The following is a 23,507-nucleotide window of genomic DNA, read 5'->3' as shown; positions in this document are numbered from 1 at the left end:
TAACGTCAAAAGCTGAGTGTTGCACAGCCTTGGCGTACTGTTCGCTACATTATTTGTGTAAAGTAAATACACACACGTAATATTTACGGAACTTGCAGCTGCTTTGGCATGTGAATACATTCATGTGTGCATACGGGCATGCACAGCCCGTGTAAGATGGAGGTTCCAGAGCTTCCTCACGGTTGCAGCTCTGCAGCAGCACGGTGTGGCCCAGCCCCTTCCTGTGAGAGAGACTACAGACCAGGACATACTGCTCACTCACAGGTGAGCAGGAGACCCCACCACACACATATATACACACATACGCATAAACATACATGCACATAAACACACAAGCACACACACACACACACACACACACACATAAACAGGCACACAGACACACATACACGTACATACACACATACCAAAAACATTCTCTGTTTTGAAAACCATGCACTCAGTTTCCCAATCTGCACCGTCAGTTTTGTAAACAGTGAAATGCGTAAGTCTAAGGTTTGCCAAACCGAGCGCATGGATTACAGAATTGGGTGTCCGGATTGCAAAACCGAGAACAGGGATTTTCACTAAAATATTTTTTAGAGGGGACTCTGTAGCTATCTGACCTGCGCTTTCATAAAATTAGGCTAATTAGGGGATTAGGGGTGTACTTTTTCATTCCCGGACCTGAACTCTTTGTGTGTTTCTAGCCTTGATAATACACACGATGTTTGTTTGAACAAGCATTCCTTTGAGATACATGTTAATGTTAATTTCATTCATATTAATGAGAATTTGGTTTTGTAGCACTGAATCTCCTGTAGGCTCAAAAGCCAATGCATATTCCAATGTCATCAATTTCTGAAATTATTTTAGGAAATTCACATAAAAATGAGATGTTTAGGGATGAACAACCCGTTTGCCAACCTTGATCAACCTGGCTTTATGTTCAGTGATAGCCTGCAAGGAAGTAGCATGTACAAAGAACACTAACATTGTGCTTGTTTGGAAGGCACTACTCAGGTTCTGTATTATATATTACCTTACATATAATATAATATGTATTATATATAAGCCAGTGTGTCATCCTTGTTTTCAGCTGAGAACAGCCTTTAAGACTATGTTCTTGCCCAAAGACTGATCCGATATTAGTTTGAAGGTATACATACCCATTTTTCCTTTGGCTGCTTTGACATTTGCAGCTGTGGTCAACACACGTGCACGTTGTTGGTCTGAGTAAATCAGTCCAGGCTGGAGCCAATGACCTGTGTCTAGCATTTGTTTGTAACTCATTTTGATTCATCCTGAGTGCTCCTTTTCCGATTGGACAAGGATCCACGCCAGTAATTATATTCAGTACCATTTTAATCCTGTTTTTTTGTTTATTTTTACAAGTTAAATGTTTTGAAGTAAAATAAACGTGATTCAAACAGTAAATCGTGTGTATAATCAAATGTCTTATTTCATTCATAGACTACAGTAAGTACAGTAAATCCCCGGTCTCTCGGGCTGAGAAATTATTCAGCGGGAAACTCAGCGTAGCCAGTTGAGTCAATCTCAGCCGTTCCTGTGGTTCCATTTTATTCAGCTTAGAGTGGCGATTACATTTGTTCACAATGTTAACAACTTTGTTAGTTAATCCCTGTCACTTTTTTGTAAAGTGTTTCCCAAGTGCAAACTGTGACCAGGGTGTTTCCGTATTTGCGGTGGTAAAATGAGCATGTTACTGAAGGTTGGCACATGCAGGAGGGGAGATACCCACACACCACCAAGATCCAGCCTCCATTTTATTCAGCTCTTTACTTACTGAACAACAGCCACTCTCCTTTACTTCTAAACCTTAAAGTTAACATTTCATTTCTTAAAACCATTCAAGTATAACAGTATTTCATATGCTGGAATAAATAATTCAACAATATGAAGCAAGCACCCTACTTAACTGCTGCTCTCTGCTTTAATTTAACCCTGAAATACAAAGCATGCAAATGTTTAATACCATTCACATATTTTAGGATGAAAGATTTTATATTTGATCAAACAGAATTAGAATTTTAAAACAAACAAAATGCAGTTGGTAGAGAAGGTATGCATCTGAACACCTTAAAAATGTTCCATCACAAAGTGAGAACTTGCTTTAAAACATGTACCATCAAACATGTTTCATTCAAACACCGCATTAAATAATTAATTCATCGTGCCCTTGAGCATGTGAGTTTGACGGTGTCGTTTAAGGTTTCCCTCCTGACTGAAACTCTTCCCACACTGGGTACAGTTGTACGGCCTCTCCCCTGTGTGAGTTCGCTGGTGTAGTTTAAGGTTTCCCTCATGACTGAAACTCTTCCCACACTGGGTACAGTGGTACGGCCTCTCCCCTGTGTGAATTCGCTGGTGTAGTTTAAGGCTTATCTCCTGACTGAAACTCTTCCCACACTGGGCGCAGTGATACGGCCTCTCCCCTGTGTGAGTTCGCTGGTGTAGTTTAAGGTGTGCCCCTTGGCTGAAACTCTTCCCACACTGGGTACAGTGGTACGGCCTCTCCCCTGTGTGAATTCGCTGGTGTAGTTTAAGGTGTGCCACTTGGCTGAAACTATTCCCACACTGGGTACAGTGGTACGGCCTCTCCCCTGGGTGAGTTCGCTGATGTCCTTTAAGGGTTCCCTCCTGACTGAAACTCTTCCCACACTGGGCGCAGTTGTACGGCCTCTCCCCTGTGTGAGTTTGCTGGTGTAGTTTAAGGTGTCCCTCCACACTGAAACTCTTCCCACACTGGGCGCAGTGGTAGGGCCTCTCCCCTGTGTGAGTTCGCAGGTGCCGTTTAAGGTCTGAACCGTGACTGAAACACTTCCCACACTGGGTACAGTGGTAAGGCCTCTCCCCTGTGTGAATTCGATGGTGTCGTTTAAGGCTTCCCTCCTGACTGAAACTGGTCCCACACTGGGTACAGTGGTACGGCCTCTCCCCTGTGTGAGTTCGCTGGTGTTGTTTAAGGCTTCCCTCCTGACTGAAAGTCTTCCCACACTGGGCGCAGTGGTACGGCCTCTCCCCTGTGTGAGTTCGCTGGTGTCGTTTAAGGCTTCCCCCCACACTGAAACTCTTCCCACACTGGGCGCATGCATGCGCTCTCTTGCTGCTGGTGTCCACCTGTTTTGGGCTGAGGAGTCTGACTGTATCTGGGCCAGTCTGAGAGGGTGCACAGTGCCTGTGAGAGCTGGTGGAGGGCTGGAGACTCTCTGGTGTGACTGATCCTGCTCTGAGCAGTCTCACATATTCCTCATGGTGAGAGTGCTTGATGTGCTTGTGCAGGTAGATCTCTGCTGTGCAGGAGAGCGAACACTGAGTACAGGGGAAGAACTGAGAAGGAATATCATCGCCCCCTGGTGGAGGAAAGGGAGAATGAGTTCAGAGCGATACGTAGAACTGGACAGAAAAGAAGAATCCTTTTATTAGTGTTTTTAGCACCAAAACATTTTTCCCTGGCATGTCTGACACGATTCTCAAATCTCAAAAGGAAATTTTAGATCAATGTGAAATCAACAAAATTCTGGTTGTTGATTTCTCAAAATAGTACAAAGACACACATAGGTTAGGGTTAACATGGGCATTGATTAGGGCAAAGTCCTATTTAAGTCAGATTTTTCTAGTCTTAAAACAATGCTGTGAAACAGGTCAATTCAGAATTGCAGGACACCATAACCTGTGATCTATGAGAATCTGTGAGAAGAAGGCCCCAAAAACCATTTGAAGAACCAATGCCTTTAATGCCCACACCAGCTTAGCAATTTGGGCAAGCCAATATTTGGTCCCCATCCACAAAACCATAGCAAACCACAATTTCCATGTTCCCTTTTCCAGAGGTTCACCCCAAAATCATTGCCCAAAAAGTAGGGGAAATGCTTTACGGGAATAAATTCCAATTCAGAATTTTAAGAAGGCCATATTGATCTTTCAACGGTGGAACAAGAATGCAAATAAAACCGCAAGCTGCCAGTTCCACAGTCTTGGCTGTTCTGGTGTTAAGAGAAGGGATTAGTACCTTTAGAAGAGCACTTGTTGCTGCTCTCCATGGCTACGTCTTCCTCAGTCAGCTCTCCCTCGCAGGGTTCATAGTGCACTCCCCTGGGCACTGTCTGTCCCTTGGTGAACACCCCCAGGCTTGCTCCAGGGTTGCTGGAGACACTGACCTCCAGACTGGGGGGCAGGGTAAGCCGGGCCCTGTCGGGGCCCCCCGCGGGCACTGGAGAGTCCGAAATGAACGAAGGGGGGCCGTGGACCGGGCATTCATCAGTGAAGAAGGACTGGCACTCGTCACAATCTAAGACAAGGGAGAGTTTATCCATAGCTGGACCTCAATCACAAAGGAACCGGGAGAAATAGAAACAGCCTTTGTTTCCGCCTGGCTCACAGAGATAATCTTCATCTCTGGGCTCCTCTTCCTCAGTGTAGCACACTTTCTGCGTGCTGCGGAGCTTTTCACCACGGATGTAGACGTTTGCCTGCCCCTTCTGCGATTTCAAATGCTCTTTCTTCGATCGTCCTGAAAGTCACAGAGCAACGCAACTGTGGGCAAAATACAACAGATGAACATGCTAAATATCAAATGTTATTTTGTGTTTTGAGTCTTGAGCCACTCTGAGTGGGATTTTCTGGAGCAATATTGGGAACTGATGAACCTTGGACAAATGATTGTTGTACTGATGTGTCAATCTGTAAGCACTGTGTACATTTCATTTTATTGACAGTAGAGCTTGCATGCAATAGCTGTTTTGTTTTGACCCATCGTTTCAGTTTCATGTTTGTAACCACTCAAATACCCCAGAGAAATCGCTGTTAATGAAGATGTCTGCTGTGCTGTGTGTAGTTGCTATTTTACAACCATACATTTGTGGAAGTGGAAAAACAGATATTTGCTTGTGAGCTTAATGATTACTCTCCAGACGAGGGTTCCATTCCTCATCTTCAGAGTTGCTTGGCTCTGCAGCCCTTGCCAGCATGGCTTTCCGAGATTGAGGACCCCTCATGAAAGCTGGAGTAGGGGAGTTCAGCCCTAAGACCAAGAAGAAAGGTAGGTAACTCAGGTTCAGAAATTCAGACCTAGGTACTATCTAATTTCTAGGCACAAGGACAAACAGCAAGCCTTTCAACTGCAACTTCCTGTTCACATGTGGTCAAAGTCACACTCATCTGAGGTGAGGATAATTTTCTTGAAAAAGGAAAAACAAAAGACACTTCACAATTTATGGAATAAAACACTGTATTTTATGAATATTGAAAAACATTTTTCAAGTGAGTAGAGGGCAGAATGAAGTGTTTCGGTACTCGTCAGGAAGTACAACCTTGCACTGTGTAAAATAAAAAGAGCCTCTTACCGAGGGCTAGCATAACTTCATGGTTCCTCTTGATCCTTTTGAATCGCACTTTCTCACATTTCTGCAAATTGGTCCACTCAGACTTGGAGAAGTAAACTTTGAGCTCCTCTAATTTATCCTGGAACAGGACCAGAATGAAGAGGAGTTATAGATGTAACATGCAGTAAAAGATCATACACCAATTATTTGCTTTCCCTGGAATACAAGTTTGGTTGCTATAGCCATAGCATTTGTTTCTTAAAAGTGATGTGTGCTTACAGGATCAATTATTTTGAAACAGATTTCTTCATAGAGATGTATTAGTGTGTGCACCTACATGTTTCAACTTAGGAGCACATGTGAGTGTAGAGCCTTGACACAGCTAGGAAGATTCTATGAGAATCTCAACTTGTCAAATAACATTACTTGAACTGTCAACTAATGCATCCAGATAAAACTAACATTGCAAATTGAATTCTATAATCAGTAAATGTACAAAGCAAATTGGTCTTGCTCATGACAATTAAACTAAATACGAAGACATAATCTATCATCAGGAGGCTAATATATTCTGTGTTCTGTGTAAAATCATCACATACGATGCAATAGCACCATCTACAGGTGTTTGGCTTCAACTATCCATCCATCCATCCATTATCTGAACCCGCTTATCCTGATCAGGGTCGCAGGGGGGCTGGAGCCTATCCCAGCATACATTGGGCGAAAGGCAGGAATACACCCTGGACGGGTCGCCAGTCCATCACAGGGCACACACACCATTCACTCACACACTCATACCTACGGGCAATTTAGACTCTCCAATCAGTCTAACATGCATGTCTTTGGACTGTGGGAGGAAACCGGCGTACCCGGAGGAAACCCACGCAGACACGGGGAGAACATGCAAACTCCGCACAGAGAGGCCCCGGCCGACGGGGATTCGAACCCAGGACCTCCTTGCTGTGAGGCGGCAGTGCTACCCACTGCACCATCCGTGCCGCCTGAAACTATACAGAGTTGTAATAATTAACTTTTAACCAATCTATGAGAATATTTCTACAGCCAGACTGAACAGATGAAGGTGAACATAACAAAGCATATGAACGGAATATTTAGCATTTGTGGATTTTCAAGCATTCGTTTCTTAAATTGCCGTTTTATTTTATATATTTATTTAGAAGGGACCAATGCACGTAGTGGCAGGATTATCCGTAGTCTCGTGGCATGTTATCCAGATCCTTTTGAACTATAAATATACATTTCATTGCAGTTGCAGAGTAATTCGTTCCCTGCGAATACATTTTAGAGTTCGGTACTGTTGTGGGTCTCAGGATCATTGAATGCTCCCATGGCAAGACAAAAACATGGGTTGTTTTGTGGTGCAGCTGCATCGGCCAGTTTCCCCGACACTGTTCCTGTGGTTCCATCCTCATCAGCTTTACGTGCCCTTACATTTGTTCAATGTCAACAACATTTTGACATTGTTAGTTAATGCCAATTCCTGTAACTTGTTTCTCAAGTGCAAACTGTGAGCAGGGTTCTGTATTTGTGGTCGTAAGATGAGCACGTACCCAAGGGTTGGCACATGCAGGAGGGGAGAAGTAAAGGAAAAATACCCACACACCACCAAGATCCAGCCTCCACTTTATTCAGCTCTTTACTTACTGAACACAGGAACTCTCCCTTATTTCAAATAATAATAATTCTTAAAGTTAACATTTAATTTCTTGAAACAATTCAAGTATAAATACAATGTGTGCAAAGATTTACAGTCAGGTCCATAAATATTGGGACATCGACACAATTCTCATCTTTTTGGCTCTATACACCACCACAATGGATTTGAAATGAAACGAACAACATATATGCTTTAACTGCAGACTTTCAGCTTTAATTTGAGGGTATTTACATCACCACTTTTTAAGGGACCAAAAGTAATGGGACAACTGGCTGCTCAGCTGTTCCATTGCCTCATTATCTCATTTACAAGGAGCAGATAAAAGGTCTAGAGTTCATTTCAAGTGTGCTATTTGCATTTGGAATCTGTTGCTGTCAACTCTCAATATGAGATCCAAAGAGCTGTTACTATCAGTGAAGCAAGCCATCATTAGGCTGAAAAATCAAAACAAACCCATCAGAGAGATAGCAAAAACATTAGGTGTGGCCAAATCAACTGTTTGGAACATTTTAAAAAAGAAAGAACGCACCGGTGAGCTCAGCAACACCAAAAGACCTGGAAGACCACGGAAAACAACTGTGGTGGATGACAGTAGAATTCTTTCCCTGGTGAAGAAAACCCCCTTCACAACAGTTGGCCAGATCAAGAACACTCTCCAGGTGGTAGGTGTATGTGTGTCAAAGTCAACAATCAAGAGAAGACTTCACCAGAGTGAATACAGAGGGTTCACCACAAGATGTAAACCATTGGCGAGCCTCAAAAACAGGAAGACCAGATTAGTTTACCAAACAACATCTAAAAAAGCCTTTACAGTTCTGGAACAACATCCTATGGACAGATGAGACAAAGATCAACTTGTACCAGAATGATGGGAAGAGAAGAGTATGGAGAAGGAAAGGAACTGCTCATGATCCAAAACATACAACCTCATCAGTGAAGCATGGTGGTGGTAGTGTCATGGCGTGGGCATGTATGGCTGCCAATGGAACTGGTTCCCTTGTATTTATTGATGATGTGACTGCTGGCAAAAGCAGCAGGATGAATTCTGAAGTGTTTCGGGCAATATTATCTGCTCATATTCAGCCAAATGCTTCAGAACTCATTGGGCGGCACTTCACAGTGCAGATGGACAATGACCCGACGCACACTGTGAAAGCAACCAAAGAGTTTTTCAAGGCAAAGAAGTGGAATGTTATGCAATGGCCAAGTCAGTCACCTGACCTGAATCTGATTGAACATGCATTTCACTTGCTGAAGACAAAACTGAAGGGAAAATGCCCCAAGAACAAGGAGCAACTGAAGACAGTTGCAGTAGAGGCCTGGCAGAGCATCACCAGGGATGAAACCCAGCGTCTGGTGATGTCTATGCGTTCCAGACTTCAGGCTGTAATTGACTGCAAAGGATTTGCAACCAAGTATTAAAAAGTGAAAGTTCGATTTATGATTGTTAGTTTGTCCCATTACTTTTGGTCCCTTAAAAAGTGGGAGGCACATATAGAAACTGTTGTAATTCCTACACGTTTACCTGATTTGGATGTAAATACCCTCAAATTAAAGCTGAAAGGCTGCAGTTAAAGCATATCTTGTTCGTTTCATTTCAAATCCATTGTGGAGGTGTATAGAGCCAAAAAGATGAGAATTGTGTCGATGTCCCAATATTTATGGACCTGACTGTATAAGACAATCAGCAGTTAGGTTGTTCCAAGCAGGTTGGAGAACTTGCCACAGTCTCTTCTGCAGGGTGGCTCCTTGCTTCTGACCTCAGGCAGCTTTCATCAAGTTTTTATATTAAAAGTAGTCAGTCACTTACAGTAAAATGTTACTTTTTAAAAATTATATACAAAAATTTCTGTAAAATAAAATCTTTTGGAAAATGAATATTTGGATGTGTTCTTTAAACTAACACACACAAAAAATAAGCATTTATATAATAAAGTGTAGGGTGCCTAAGACTTCTGCACAGTACAGTATGTGTGTGTGTGTGTGTGTGTGTCTAGGGGTATGTGTGTATGTTAGTGTGTATATGTGTAGGGGGGTCTGTGTGTTAGTTGATGTGCATATGTGTGTAGGAGATTTTGTGTTTGTGTGTGTGTATGTGTGTGTGTGTGTGTGTATGGGGTACGTGTATGTGTGTGTGTGTGTGTGTGTGTGTGTGTGTGTATGGGGTACAGTCATGGACAAAAGTATTGGCACCCCTGCAATTCTGTAAGATAATGCTCAGTTTCTTCCAGAAAATTGTTGCAATTACAAATGTTTTGGTTTTAATATCTTTATTTGTTGGGCATGCAATGAAAAAACACAAAAAAGAATAGACAAAAATCCAAATCAGATGTACTTTTACACCTAAATCAAAAAAGGGCTGGACAAAAGTATTGACACCCTCAACTTAATATTTGGTAGCACAGCCTTTAGAAAGAATAACTGAAAACAATCGCTTCCTGTAACCATCAATGAGTTTTCTACATTTTGGACCACTCTTCTTTTGCCAACTGCTCCAGGTCACTCAGATTTGAAGGGTGCCTTCTCCAAACTGCTTTTTTGAGATCTCTCCACAGATGTTCTATGGGATTCAGATCTGGACTCATTGCTGGCCACTTCAGAACTCTCCAGCGCTTTCCCTCAAACCATTTCTGAGTGCTTTTTGAAGTGTGCTTTGGGTCATTGTCCTGCTGGAAGACCCATGACCTGTGACGTCGACCCAGCTTTCTGACACTGGGCCCTACATTGCGCTCCAAAATTCTTTGGTAGTCTTCAGATTTCATGATGCCATGCACACAGTCAAGGAGTCCAGTGCCAGAGGCAGCAAAGCAACCCCAAAACATCCTGGAACCTCCACCATATTTGACTGTAGGGACTTTTCTTTAAAGGCCTCATTTTGTTTTCTGTAAACATTGCGTTGATATCCTTTACTAAAAAGCATTTTTGGCTTCCTCAGGTAAGTTTTGGCAAACTCCGTTGTGGACAGAAAAAGAAAATCAGAAAGCGGGGGAGGGGGGGGAATCAGGAGGGAGGACTAAGGTACAGTTTGAAAAGGTGTGTTTTTAGTCTGCGTCGAAATAGGGGGAGAGATTCTGCTGTCCTGACAGTGGTAGGCAAGTCATTCCACCACTGTGGAACCAGAACGGAAAACAGGCGTAAACGTGCAGCTCGACCGCAAGGTGCTCATAGAGAGGGAACTGTATTTTATGACATTACAAGACCAAATGTAGGGGAGATCTTTTACCAGAGTGTTTTGAAAATTATTAGAGTGAAGTCCACCAGTATAGTACCCGGCAATTTAATCAGCTACATCCTCTTAAGAGCCTCACCACTAGGGGTCAGTTTCTACTCAAGTACTGTGGTGTGCAGTTGTGGAACGCTCATCAGCACCTGATAAATACGTCTCCCTCTCTGCCTATATTTAAGAACTAAAACTAACTATACCTTCTGTCGTCATACCCAAAATTAAATGAAATGTATTGTTTTCAGTGATAGGGTAAATATTGCACTTGTGCTTTGATTTAGTTTTTTTGTCTTTCATGAAGGCAGCAGGTGCCTAAAATTTTGTACGTGGACAGTGGTGTACCTCTGCTGTGTAATACTTAAGCTGTCATACTTTACTGTTTTGGTTTTGTGCACAGGTATAGCGGAAAGACTGTATATACTGTATTTGTGCATATATATATAATTTATATTTATCATGTCTTGTATTATTTTATCTGATATTACATTATAATGACTAATTTTTATTTTATTATTGCTTGCATTTGGGTGAGATGCTTTATAATCCCCCATGGGTTTTTTATGTCACCTGCAAAACTTTTTTTTTTAATATATTTTTTCAGCTTTATCGGACAGTATAGTATAGAGAGACAGGAAGAATGAGGGCAAGAGATAGGGAAAGACGAGCAACAAATTGTTGGATTCGAACCGCCGATGTTGCGGCTCGCAATGAATATGCGGTAATTGCTCTACAGGCTGCGCCACCAAGACACCTGCCTGTGCAATTTGTTTTATTCTTTGCCTTGTGGATACAAGGACAGCTCAGCTTCTACATTATCCACACCAATGCCCCGCCAGTCCAAGCAATGAAAATGTGTTGTGACCTGAACCTCGTCAAAATAGTAATGGCAATGAATGAGGAAAATGAGACTGGCTCACAGAGCATACTGGAGGAGCACGCAGACGTATTCCAGGGCTTCGGCCAATTTCCAGGCACGGGCACTTTACGTGTCGCCTCAGACGCAGCACCATGCAGAATCCCCATCGCCCTACGAAGCAGACTTAAAGAAGAGCTCAACAGCATGGAGAAAAACAACATAATCTGCAAGGTCAGGGAACCCACAGAAGTCAAATGTGCCCTCATACTCTGACCCCCAGAAAGAGTGATAACACAGCACCCAGACCCAGTGCCCTCATACTATGACCCCCAGAAAGAGCTACAGCTTCAAGTTCATGCTTCCAAAAGTGGCCTTGGGGCAGTCATGCTCCAAGATGGCAAACCAGTTGCCTATGCGTCTAAATCACTCGACAGCACAGAAGTGAATTATGCACAGATAGACAAGGAGCTCTATGCAGTCCTCTTCGGTTGTAAACAGCTCCATGAGTACATGTATGGCAGGGCAGTGATTGTAGAATCAGACCACAAGCCACTGGAGGCAATACTTATACTAACTGCAGCACCACCACGGCTGCAGCGGATGATCTTACAACTGCAAAAATATAACATCCACATCCTACACTGCCACAGAAAAGAGATGGCTGACTCAATCGAATGCCAGGACAGGGCTCTGCATGAAGGTATGGAGGCCCAGGTGCATATGGACCATATGCACCTGGGCCTTCCATACCTGTCAGTGACCTCTCAGAGACTGACAGAAATCAAACAAGCAACAACAGATCCACAGCTCGCCGCACTGAGAAAGGCCACACTAGCCGGCTGGCCCCACACAAATAAAAAGTGCAACGGACCGTGCTACAGTTCAAGCGAGTTCAGCCACTTGAACACAGAGTACAGATCCTGCAGGGTACATTATTAAAACAAAACAAAACCAAAAGATAAAAGGGAGTGTTTATTACATTACATGGCATTTAGCAGACGCTCTTATCCAGAGCGACGTACAACAAAGTGCAAATTAAACACAAGAACAAGTGCAAAGGGGACCTGAGAGGACAGTATAGTTCCAAGTCCTAGTGTAAACATGCAGAAAATCAGAACCCTTTAAGAGTACAATCAACTTTCAAACTAGCATATGTTACGTTCTCAGGTGTCCAGGGGTAGGAGGGAGTACGCAACAAAATTATAATGAAATAAAATGACCGGGAGGATGTATTTGAGCGCTATTGGAGTGAAAAATGATCGAACAAACCAGGTTTGAGGTGCAATAAGTGTATTTACAAAAATTACAGTGGCGGTGCTATTTACAGTTTTCAAACAAAAACTCACAAGACAAAGACACATGGGGTACGAGGCCAAGGGACTTGGGTGTTGCCAAATCAATTAAATTAACAAAACCAAAGAGAGCTAAAAACAAAATACATACTAACTGTTCACTGAACAAAATAATATATATATCTACTATAATCAAAAGTACATAGGTGGCAATCACCCCTTTCCTAAGGTGTCTAAACAAAGGTTCACCCTACGTGCAGCAACAGTGTATAGAGGCCTCTGTCTTACCTGTCCCAGGGCCTACACACGGACAACCACATTCAAAGGAGTAGGAGAACGGAGGAACACACATACACACAACAGGGTTATCAAGCAAATTAATAGCCAAGTCAAGCATCGCCCCCTATAGGGCAGCCAGTTTATATAAGCAGAGGGATGTGATTGGTGGAGGCGGGACCAGGGCAATGATGATGGACAGCAGGGACAGCGAATGGAAATGGTTGATGGCTTCATCTGTAGAGTTTAAGGGGGGGAAACAGACAGACATACATACGTGGAACGTAACAGCATACCACAATTGCAGCTAGAATACAAAAAATAACAATACCGATACAAGTAACAATATCTATACAATCTATACATAAGTGCCATTACAGTCTAAGGCTAATCATGGTGGTGAGTTGGGGAGGGAAAGGTGTAGCCTGAAGAGATGGGTCTTCAGTCTGAAGTCTTGAAGGTGGTCAGGGACTCTGACATCCACCGGGAGGTCATTCCATAACACAGCACAAACAAAACTGCATCACATATTGGGACATACAGACAAAAACACAAAGCAAAATGCAATGCTATTTGGCCCTAAATAGACAGCACACCATGGCAGATTATCTGACCACAGTGACTGACAAAAGACTAAACATCTGCCAGATAGAAAAAAACTCCCCTTCCTCTTAGGAGAGGAAAAGAAGTGCTGTCAACTGGCGGCGGAATATGTCTTAGGGAAGCACAGCAAAGTTGTTTTTTTGTTTTGTTTCTCATTTATGTACTTTTTATTTTTATTTACTATTATTATTTTTATTCTAAGTTCTTATTTTAATGTATGATTTTGTGTTCATTTGTTTATAATTGTTCATGCTGCTAATTAAATTATTGCACAATGAGAAATTAATGTTTTATATACGCTTTGGCAATACACACTGTCATGCTCTGTCAAGCTAATAAACCAACTTGAATTTAAATTTAAATTTAAATTGAATTGAGAGAGAAAGAGAGAGAGAGAGAGAGAGAGAGAGAGAGAGAGAGAGAGAGACTGTGTGTGTGTGCGTTCAAGTTAAAGTTTATTTTCTGTGTGTGTGTTTGTGTCTGTGTCCATGTTCTGCTAGTTTTAGTTCCTGTGGGGGGAGGGTGCCAGAGGGATTGGGAGTACAAATCCATATTGGAAGAAGATACTTGTGCTCAGGGAGGAACAGTAGGGGTGGGTGCCTAAACTTAAAGATTCATCTTTGTTTGAGTCAAATTTGATCCATCTATTCACAACTGTTCAATGCTACTTGCCATATTATCAACAACCAATATTATCTGCTGAGTCATATCTTATCCATAACATCATAGACGTAGCACTTTTTTGTTGTGTTCATTTAGCGAGCCAGAGTTTAAATCCTTTGATCTGTTAGAATCCTCAAGCGGTCAAAAATGCCACTGCACCCCTCTCCTACCAACCTCAAGCTTGACCTCCCTTGCAGGTTTCTCCAACACAGTTCTGTACAAGGCGTTGTAGCCTCTCGACTGTGACCTCCTCTCTATGTGCCCTCAAGAACAGAACAGGCTATAATACTATGGGACATCATCAGCCGTGGGCCCACAATGGTCCCACCCAAACACCTCTCTCATTGCTGCCCCAACCCATATTTTCAAAAGACATTTACATTTGTGCCCCACAGACCCAACCAAAATATCAAAAATGCCCTTTACAAATAAAACCCCCCACTTCCACAGGCAAAGACAACCTTTGCCTATGTGACAATCAGCCCCATAAAACAGTTTTCAGTAAAAAAATAATATTGTACTCACCATTTGTAGAAATGTGGCATATCTATTACAAAAATGTTTATTTAGAACACATTGACTGCCTAAATTAAACAGTTTTATCACCACCTTTTCATAGCAAAAGTCTCAATGAGGTAAGGTACTGCTTAGGTAAAAAGCACATGTCTTTGATGGACATAACCAGATAACATTTCAAATGTGTAGGGATAGAGATTTATTTTAGGCAATAGATTTGACATGAAAAATTACTAAGTAAATGTAACAACCCAACAGTGCACTTTTGCTGGAATTGGGGTTTCTTTAGTTATGTTACAGCATGTGGTCACGATTCTACAATATAAATGATAGCCCTCCCTTCAGTTGTCAATGTTAATTGTTTGAAGATTAATTAATAGCTTAGAAGTATAGAAGAAAAACATCAATGAGTTGTAATTTAACTTTTTGACATGAGAAACATTAAACCCAATGATGTGTGGCTTATTCATTAAATGGCCATTTGGGAAAACCCCGAAACTCAACATTTAGATACCAAAATCTTCGTACAGCGCCTTCTATGGAGCGAGATATAAGCAGCGTGACAACCAACCCGTGTGACAACCATCTGCGATCTGCCCTACTTTAAGTCCCAACATCAAAAGGTTATAATTCTCGAGTTGTTAAGAATACCAAATACATGTAACCTGTATGTTAAAATGTTCTGTTCTGAATAATTAAACACACTAAATGATTCAGCCAATAAAAAGTAGCAAACGCCTCCTTGAACCAGTGAAAAAAAGTGGGAGAGAATCCAAAAGAAAAACTGAAAGTATTTCAAGGTCATCGTCATTTTGAACGCGGACGACAAAGAAGAGGCGATAAAATAAGAAATACAATTGAATAAAAGTACGGAGTAAGTAGACTGCGCAGTGGGATTGAGAGAATAGAAGCTAAAAGTTAAGGGGTTTGGGGAGGATTGGGAACTTGAATTTGAATTTTAGTTGAATCGAAATAACACGCTTAATTCAGTAAATCGGAAACTGTCGATTTAGGCAAAGTGTATGCTAGGTTATTTTTTTAAATCCCATGTGTATAAAAACAAAATGTAATTAAAAAAAGAGTTCGTGCTTTTTTTCAATATATTTGATGTTTTATTTCTATTTTCTTTTTATTGCAAATAAAAATTCAGCAAATTCAGTAGCTTTGCCTACGTATTGTTTTGATTATGTAATTTCAGCAAATGATAACATCCGTGGATTTAACTGAAGTGAATGTAATTTTGTATCGGTAGCCTAATGTTGAACGGTGCGGTAAAGATTTATATTCGATTTTCGGGGTTCAATAGCGGCCATCAAAATGCCTATTTCACAGCACAACGCTTTGTTTGATCTTTCGACTCACTTTTAATATTAGGGAAAAATATCGTTAATAGATTCGTAATCACGATGGTAACAAATTCCAGAACAAGTGTGTTATGAGGTGGGACCTTCCAACATCAAGGCTCAACCTTTTATTTATCCATGATTTATTTTAAATAATATTTATATGTTCGCAACAATTCTTCTTAATGTGGCTCGGACTGTTCATATTTAGGGACGGTGCGGTGTTGTCTGAAAAATGTTAATAGCTTTTTAACCACAGCGCTCAGAGCGTTCAAATTATGTGTTTAGGATCAGGAGGACATGGAGATGCGGGCACAACTCCTGGATCCACCGGGAAATTCATGTAAATGATTACACTAATCACTAATCATTACCATGATTAGCCTTAGACTGTAATGGCACTTATGTATAGATTGTATAGATATTTTTACTTGTATAGATATTGTTGTTCAAAGCCTATGCCAATAATTCCATTTTAATCCGACACAGGGGACACCTCTTTATATATGCACTACTTAGTGTCTTAAAAAAAAAAAATATATATATATATATATATACTCACTGAACACTTTATTAGGAAAATTTTTACTTTATTACACTTATTTGACTTATTCATGCAATTACCTAATCAGCCAATTGTGTGGCAGCAGTGCAATGCATACAATCATGTAGATACGGGTCAGGAGCTTCAGTTAATGTTCATATCAGCCATCAGGATGGGGAAAAAATGTGTTCTAAGTGACTTTGACTGTGGATTGATTGTTGGTGGTAGACAGGGTGGTTTGAGTATCCCAGAAACTGCTGATCTCCTGGGATTTTCATGCACACTAGTCTCTAGAGTTTAAAAAGAATGGTGCAAAAAACAAGCAAAAAAATCCAATGAGCAGCAGTTCTGCAGACAGAAAGGCCTTGTTAATGAGAGACGTTAGAGGAGAATGTCCAGACTGGTCAAAGCTGACAGGAAGGTGACAGTTATGCAAATTACCACACGTTACAACAGTGGTATGCAAAAGAGCATCTCTGAACACACAACGCATCATAACTCTTAAGTGGATAGGCTACAACAGTAGAAGTCTAATAAATACCTAATACAGTGCTCACAGTGTATATTGAGAGAAGAATTAGTTCAAAAATGTGTAGATTTATTTACTCATGAAATTCAAATATTATTTAAATAGCTTCCCAACCATGAAACCTTGTGACTAAAAACCAACATGAAATAATTTGATATTGATCCCACGTAGGGCACAACTGTTTTTATTGAAGTTTAAGTCTGAAATCAATATCTTATTTTACAAAATTTATTTCATGAAAAAGGTCATTAAACACCCAGGTCACCCTGTGCAAAAGTCATTGTCCCCTTAACCCTCCTGTTGTGTTCTCCCCCCGCCCCTTACTTTAGTGTTCCCGGTCAAATTTGACCGGTCTGTTTTAACTGCTCTTAAATGAACCAAATTTTTATTTAACTCTCTTTAGCTGTGAACAATGTCTCAGAGTAGTGGTGAACATTCCAAAATGAACATGTGATGTGAAAAAGAAATGGAAAAACATAGACCAAACTCCTCAACATGAAGTTGTGTGTGTGTGTGTGTGTGTGTGTGAGAGAGAGTGTGTGTGTGTGTGCATGTGAATTCATGCACATGTGTGGCATTTGACACTCTTTTCAGCAGCTCCTGACAAAGATCATATGATGTGAAGAAGTTGTCACATGCGATATTATGCCCTTGGAGACCGGTTGTAATGTCCAGCACAACACGCATGCCCTGGTTTTTTTCGGCCCTTCCAGTACTGGGTTTCCCCAAGTATACCTGCATATTCCAGGCATAGCTGCTCCTGGCATCACATGCTGCCCAGATCTTTATTCCATACTTCCCTGTTTGCTTGGAATGTACACCTTGAAGGAACAGCGACCTCTGAAAGGAACCAGGCGCTCATCAACTGTCACCTCAGGGCCTGGATTGTACATCAGTGGTAGGCGCTCCACCCACCTGTCCCAAACGTTCCGATGGCAGCCAGTTTGTCATTTCATCAGCGGACGGGTTGTGTATCTCTGTTATCAAATCGATTAATTCTAAAGGACATGCAACTGTTGTAAGGACATAGTTGCCCAGAACATAGACCTGCCAGACTCTGTATCCCACAGACTTTTTGTAGCCTCATTGTTTGAGCGATATACTCCTGCTAAAATCAACAGACCCATGTAGTCTTGAATGTCTACCAGGTCAATTTCTCTCCAGGTGTCGCCAAACACATGCTTCCCCTCCAGGTTTGTCATCTCCAGTATAATTCCCTCAATGGACTCTGGTAAAAAGAGTTGGAAGCTGGACTTGATGTCATCCACATGAGATGTCGCATACCGTGTTGGCCCTGGTGTCATCTTTATGATGTTCTCCACTCTCACTCTACTTCCTTTGTCCTGGGGGGATGAAGACCAGAGCAAGTCTCCACTCTTGGACTGGAATGTCTCCTCAGGTGCCTGTTCTTCAGGCGCCTCTCCCTCTCCATCTGTTGACTGGTCAGTCTCCTCAAAATCTGGATCCAAATCTGTGTTGTCTTCCACTTCCGAGACATCCTCCTCTATCTCTGGTTCAACTTCAGTGCCCTGTTCATCGTGTTCGAAAATGATCTCCAGAGCCTCTCTGACAGATAACCGCTTGGTCAGTCGCCTACTCATTGTGCTAAAAGGAGTGCAAGGCAAACATCAAGCTATATATATGGGGTCTGTGTGAAGATATGATACATTGATTAGTCTGGAAGGTGTGGTTCACGTGGGGGGTAGGCACAAAAGCACGGGAAAGAGATGGGTTCACATAACATACACCTGTCTAGTCTGTGTGAAGATATGATACATTGTTTCATCAGGAAGTTGGTTCACTTGGGAGGATCAGCACATAAGTGCGGGAAAGAGACCCATCTCTTTCCCGCACATAACAGAGATTGTTCAGTCTGAAATGTGTGTGTATGTGTGTGTGTGTGTGTGTGTGTGTGCCTGTGTTGGGGTGGTGTGTATGGGGTGGTATGTATGTTTTCTGATCTGATGGATGAATATAGTCTGGATACCCATTCATTTTCTATGGCAGTCACTTTTGACCGGGAACACCACAGGTGTAACAAGGTTGACTAAAACACTCAAAATTCAATGAAAGTGGTGATCATCACTTTTATATGTTCAAGTGCATAGTGTGGAGGACATCATAAGGCCTTGAGGCAATCAGATGTAAAACACAATATTTATGAGTGTTTTAAGTTGTAAATTGTAAATTTGTAAAAGATTTGACCCGAACACGACAGGAAGGTTAATCTTACCAGCTGGTTGCGCGACCTTTTGCACTCCTGTAATTTGATATCAATCTTTCACGCTGTGGAGGAATATTATCCCACTTTTCTTTGCAGGACTGCTTTAATTCAGACAAATTCATAGGTTTGGAATGCCATGATCAAAGGAAATTCCAGAAGAGATTTTTAAAAAGTTAATCATGTCTGGAAAGGTTTACACGGCCATTTCTAAGGCTCTGGGACTCCTAACTACAATGAGTGGCATTATCTCCAAATAGAGAACACTTGAAACAGTGGGGAATCTTCCTGGGAGTGGCTGGCCTGCTAAAATTCCTCCAAGGGCGCAGTGAAAACTAATTCAGGAAGTCACACAGGAAGTCACACAGTAGTGGGGGCTAGTGTATGTTATGCACCAGTAGAGGGTGTATCTCATCCGCATCCACAGGTAGGTAGATCCAGTGGCCAGAGTTAGAGAATTACACAACTTGGTTCCATCTTCAGGTCACCAAGTTTCCAAATCTACAAATAATTGCTACAATCAGGATTTCATAATGTCAACTATTACACACTGCCTCCTTGCCAAAAGACTATTTGGAATTGATTCAGGATGAATGGCTGTATTGGGAGCAATAAAAAAGCAGCTATTTCCTTAATGGCCTTGTCTACTGTGGTCAGATGAGAAGACATTAGAGCTCTTTGGCTGGGCATAGGTTTGGTTTTGATTTAAGAATTAATATACTGTAAAGAGCATCATACCTGGGGTAGATACGATAGTGTATTGGGGCTGGTTTGCTCCCCCTCTTCCTGGGGCCTTTGTTAATAGCAATAGCTATTAACAATTAGCAATAGTTCGACTTGTTCATAGTCATATTAGAGTTATTGTTCAATATCATTAAAGTGAAGCATGTATCTTTTATTTCACGCTTTGTAAAATACTTTGTTTATTCAAGTAAAGAGTTATCATAACCATATTTTCTTCTTTCTTTCTGAAGAAATTTCTGTTTAATGGCAGTACAAGATTAAATTGTACGTGACGTTGGCATATTTGAACGTAGTATCAAGAGGTGTGCTGTAGTATCAAGGCATGTATTAGGGATTAATGTAAGGCATTAAAATGCACCAGAAGCCTCCAAATTGCATCAAAAAAAAAAAAAAAAAAAAATCTTTTTGAGGCGGCACGGATGGTGCAGTGGGTAGCACTGCCGCCTCACAGCAAGGAGGTCCTGGGTTCAAATCCCCATCGGCCGGGGCCTCTCTGTGCGGAGTTTGCATGTTCTCTCCGTGTCTGCGTGGGTTTCCTCCGGGTATTCTGGTTTCCTCCCACAGTCCAAAGACATGCACGTTAGGCTGATTGGAGAGTCTAAATTGCCCGTAGGTATGAGTGTGTGAGTGAATGGTGCATGTGCCCTGCGATGGACTGGCGACCTGTCCAGGGTGTATTCCTGCCTTTTGCCCAATGTATGCTGGGATAGGCTCCAGCCCCCCTGCGACCCTGTTCAGGATATGCGGGTTAAGATAATGGATGGATAATCTTTTTGGCCTACTACTTACATTTTGGGGAACAGTCTCAATGTTTTATAAGGTGTGTGGCACACAGCTCTGTTAGTTTATGTGAATGTGCTGTAAGGTGTGTGACACACACAGCTCTGTTAGTTTATGTGAATGTGCTGTAAGGTGTGTGTTCTTCTCTCTGCAGGCTGTCAGGCTGTAGAGTCACACAGAGAGGCTGTGATTCTCTGGCTTCAGCTCTGTGTTCAAACCCCTCACACCTGACAGAGCTGGACCTGAGATGCAATCGCCCAGGAGACTCAGGAGTGAGAGCGCTGTCTGCTGCTAAACTGGACACACTCACACTGCTGTAAGTACACACACACACACACACACACACACACACACTGCAGTAAGTACACGCACACACTGCTGTAACTACACACACACACACTCACACTGTTCTGTGTTTCTTAGTGTGGAACATGGAGGAGAGAACAGGATCAAACCAGGACCCAGGAAATGTGAGTCTTTATCGATACAGAACACTTTTCATCGATACACACTGTGCTGTGTGTGTGTGTGAGAGAGAAAGTGAGAGACTTCATCAAAAAATCTCTCACTCACATAATGAGGTGAATATGAATAATAATTAATGTCATTAATGTCTCTGGTGTGCAGACGGCTGTCAGCTCACACTGGATCCAAACACAGCGCACAGAGAGCTGTCTCTGTCTGAGGGGAACAGGAAGGTGACACACACACCGGAGAGAAAGGAGCCATATCCTGATCATCCAGAGAGATTTGATTCTGTGCTCCAGGTTCTGTGCAGAGAGAGTGTGTGTGAGCGCTTTTACTGGGAGGCTGAGTACAGTGTTTCTGAGAGGGGAGGGGCTGTCTTTCTACAGCATCTCTGACTCTGACACACTGACCCTCCTGCACACACTCAACACACACCCCTCTGTGCTGGGTTTGGAATGTATGACTCCTCAGTGTCCTTCTGCCAACTGGAGTAGAGACAAACACACACACACATTTATTTTTGTATATTTTAATAAAATCATATTGTATATAGTCATGGTGTGTTTATGTACATTAGATGATTAAAACATGAGTATAACATTCAGAGTGTGATTCTGGTGAAAGATGGTAAAAGGCTTTTGAGGTAATAATTCTCCTGTACCTGCATCTTTGTATAAAAGTTCACTGCATTTTATTAGTTTTTCCAGTTGATTTGATTCATTTTCACAAGAGTTCCAGTGTGCAAAGTTGTGTGGGTGAATGCAGCTCAAAGGGAGAATGCCTAATGATCACTGCAGTGTACTTATTTCCTTTCATTACTGTGAACAGTAATGTATTGAGTTTCTTTATTTACTGTGCCATGATTACTTTGTTTGAACCTGTTCCTGTAAAATCTGTATGTGATTAAACCTGAATTATAAAAACATTGAACATCTTGCGGTTATTTATTACTGCGGACTCCTGTGCTACAGTAGTACTTATTTAATATTCTGTATGGGATTATGTTTGTGCTCAAAATGAGTAGACCAGGATGGGGCTAAAATCTGCACAGTTCAATTAATGACATTCATCTACAGTAGTGTAAATTAACCTTAGTATAAGAAACACACACTGAAGGAGCATAGCCTCCCCAGGGCCAGCATCCTGCTACACACACTGAAGGAGTGTAGCCTGGCAAACCATTTATCCATGTGATCAGGTGGACTGTGTGTGTGTGTGTGTGTGTGTGTGTGATTTCTGCATCCGTCTATGTATGAGAGTGTGTGTGCGTGCATCTGTGTTCTTGAGTGTGTATAAGTATGTGTGCGTGAGTCCATTTGTGTGTGTGTGTGTTTGTGCATCCCTGTGTGTATTTGTGCATCTGTCTGTATGTATGAGAGTGTGTGTGTGTGTGTGTGTATTTGTACTGTGTGTGTATGAGTGTGTGTTGTGTGTGTGTGGGTGTGGCTGTGGGCTTGCAGGCTGTGTGTTAATGTACTCTGCGGATGTGTGCTTGTGTGTGTGTGTGTGTGTGTGTGTGTATGTGTATTTGTACTGTGTGTGTGTGTGTATGTGTATTTGTACTATGTGTGTGTGTGTGTGCGTATGTGTGTGTGTGTGTGTGTGTGTGTCTGTATGTATGAGTGAGTGTGTGTGTGCTCTGTGTGTGTAAAAACCATGAGCATCTTCAGTGCATCTCCCAGAATATTTCTGTGAAATGGCACCTCCACCCTCATGCTAAATGGATTACAAAACTAAACCATGCACCATACCAGAAGCTGGAAATAGCCAAAAGTACCACTGTCAGATCTGTGGGTCCTGTTGGAAAACTTTAAACACAAAGTGGATGCATTCCGCCACCTGGTGGCCTTGTGGCGCTATTGCAAGTGACTGAACTCGAGGTTGAGGTTCATGGCAGAAGCTGAAGGTTCTCAAGAATTCACTGAACAGATTAAGGAAATAAGTAACAGTGCTGTATCGATTTATAGATTAGATACTCTATTGAGTTATAGATTAGTTGCTGCATCGATTCATAGATTAGTTGCTGTATCGATTTACAGATTATTTCCTGAATTTATTATAGATTAGTTGATGTATTAATTTATAGATTAGTTGTGGTATTGAGTTGTAGATTAGTTGCTGTATTGAGTTATAGGTTAGTTGATGTATTGTGGTGTAGATTAGTTGCTGTATTGAGTTACAGATTAGTTGATATATTCAGTTACAGATTAGTTCATGCATTGAGTTATTGATGAGTTGATGTATTCAGTTATAGATTAGTTGCTGTATTGAGTTATAGATGAGTTGATGTATTGATTTATTGATTAGTTGATGTATTTAGTTATAGATTAGTTGCTGTATTGAGTTATAGATTGGCTTCATCCCTTTGAGAGAATAAGTATAAGTCTGCTCTGCCTCTGCTTGTGTGCAGATTGCAGTGGGTCCATCCTGTCTTTGGTATCCTTCAG

General features: G+C 41.7%; 1 protein-coding gene across 1 annotated transcript; it reads right to left on the bottom strand.

The window, feature by feature from the left end:
* Positions 1-2,163: 2,163 nt before the first annotated feature.
* Positions 2,164-18,448, bottom strand: LOC133119279 (oocyte zinc finger protein XlCOF6-like). Its single transcript, XM_061229807.1, has 5 exons — positions 17,993-18,448; positions 5,346-5,463; positions 4,382-4,513; positions 4,013-4,291; positions 2,164-3,353 (listed from the first exon to the last, which is right to left on the bottom strand). Exons 1-5 carry the CDS (start codon positions 18,446-18,448, stop codon positions 2,164-2,166), a joined length of 2,175 nt encoding a protein of 724 aa, XP_061085791.1.
* Between the last annotated feature and the right edge of the window lie 5,059 nt (positions 18,449-23,507).

Source organism: Conger conger, chromosome 19, assembly GCF_963514075.1.
Source record: "Conger conger chromosome 19, fConCon1.1, whole genome shotgun sequence".
Classification (NCBI taxonomy): Eukaryota; Metazoa; Chordata; class Actinopteri; order Anguilliformes; family Congridae; genus Conger; species Conger conger.
The sequence above is the reverse complement of the archived record's forward strand: the minus strand, read 5'-3'. Positions and strand labels throughout refer to the sequence as shown.

Excerpts from the sequence above, each read along its gene's own strand:
- LOC133119279 (XM_061229807.1), bottom strand. The coding sequence starts at position 18,448 with ATGAGTAGGCGACTGACCAAGCGGTTATCTGTCAGAGAGGCTCTGGAG. Across the intron at positions 4,514-5,345 it reads TGAAGTTATGCTAGCCCTCG|GACGATCGAAGAAAGAGCAT; the intron begins GTAAGAGGCTCT and ends TGTGACTTTCAG. Across the intron at positions 3,354-4,012 it reads CAACAAGTGCTCTTCTAAAG|GGGGCGATGATATTCCTTCT; the intron begins GTACTAATCCCT and ends TTCCTCCACCAG.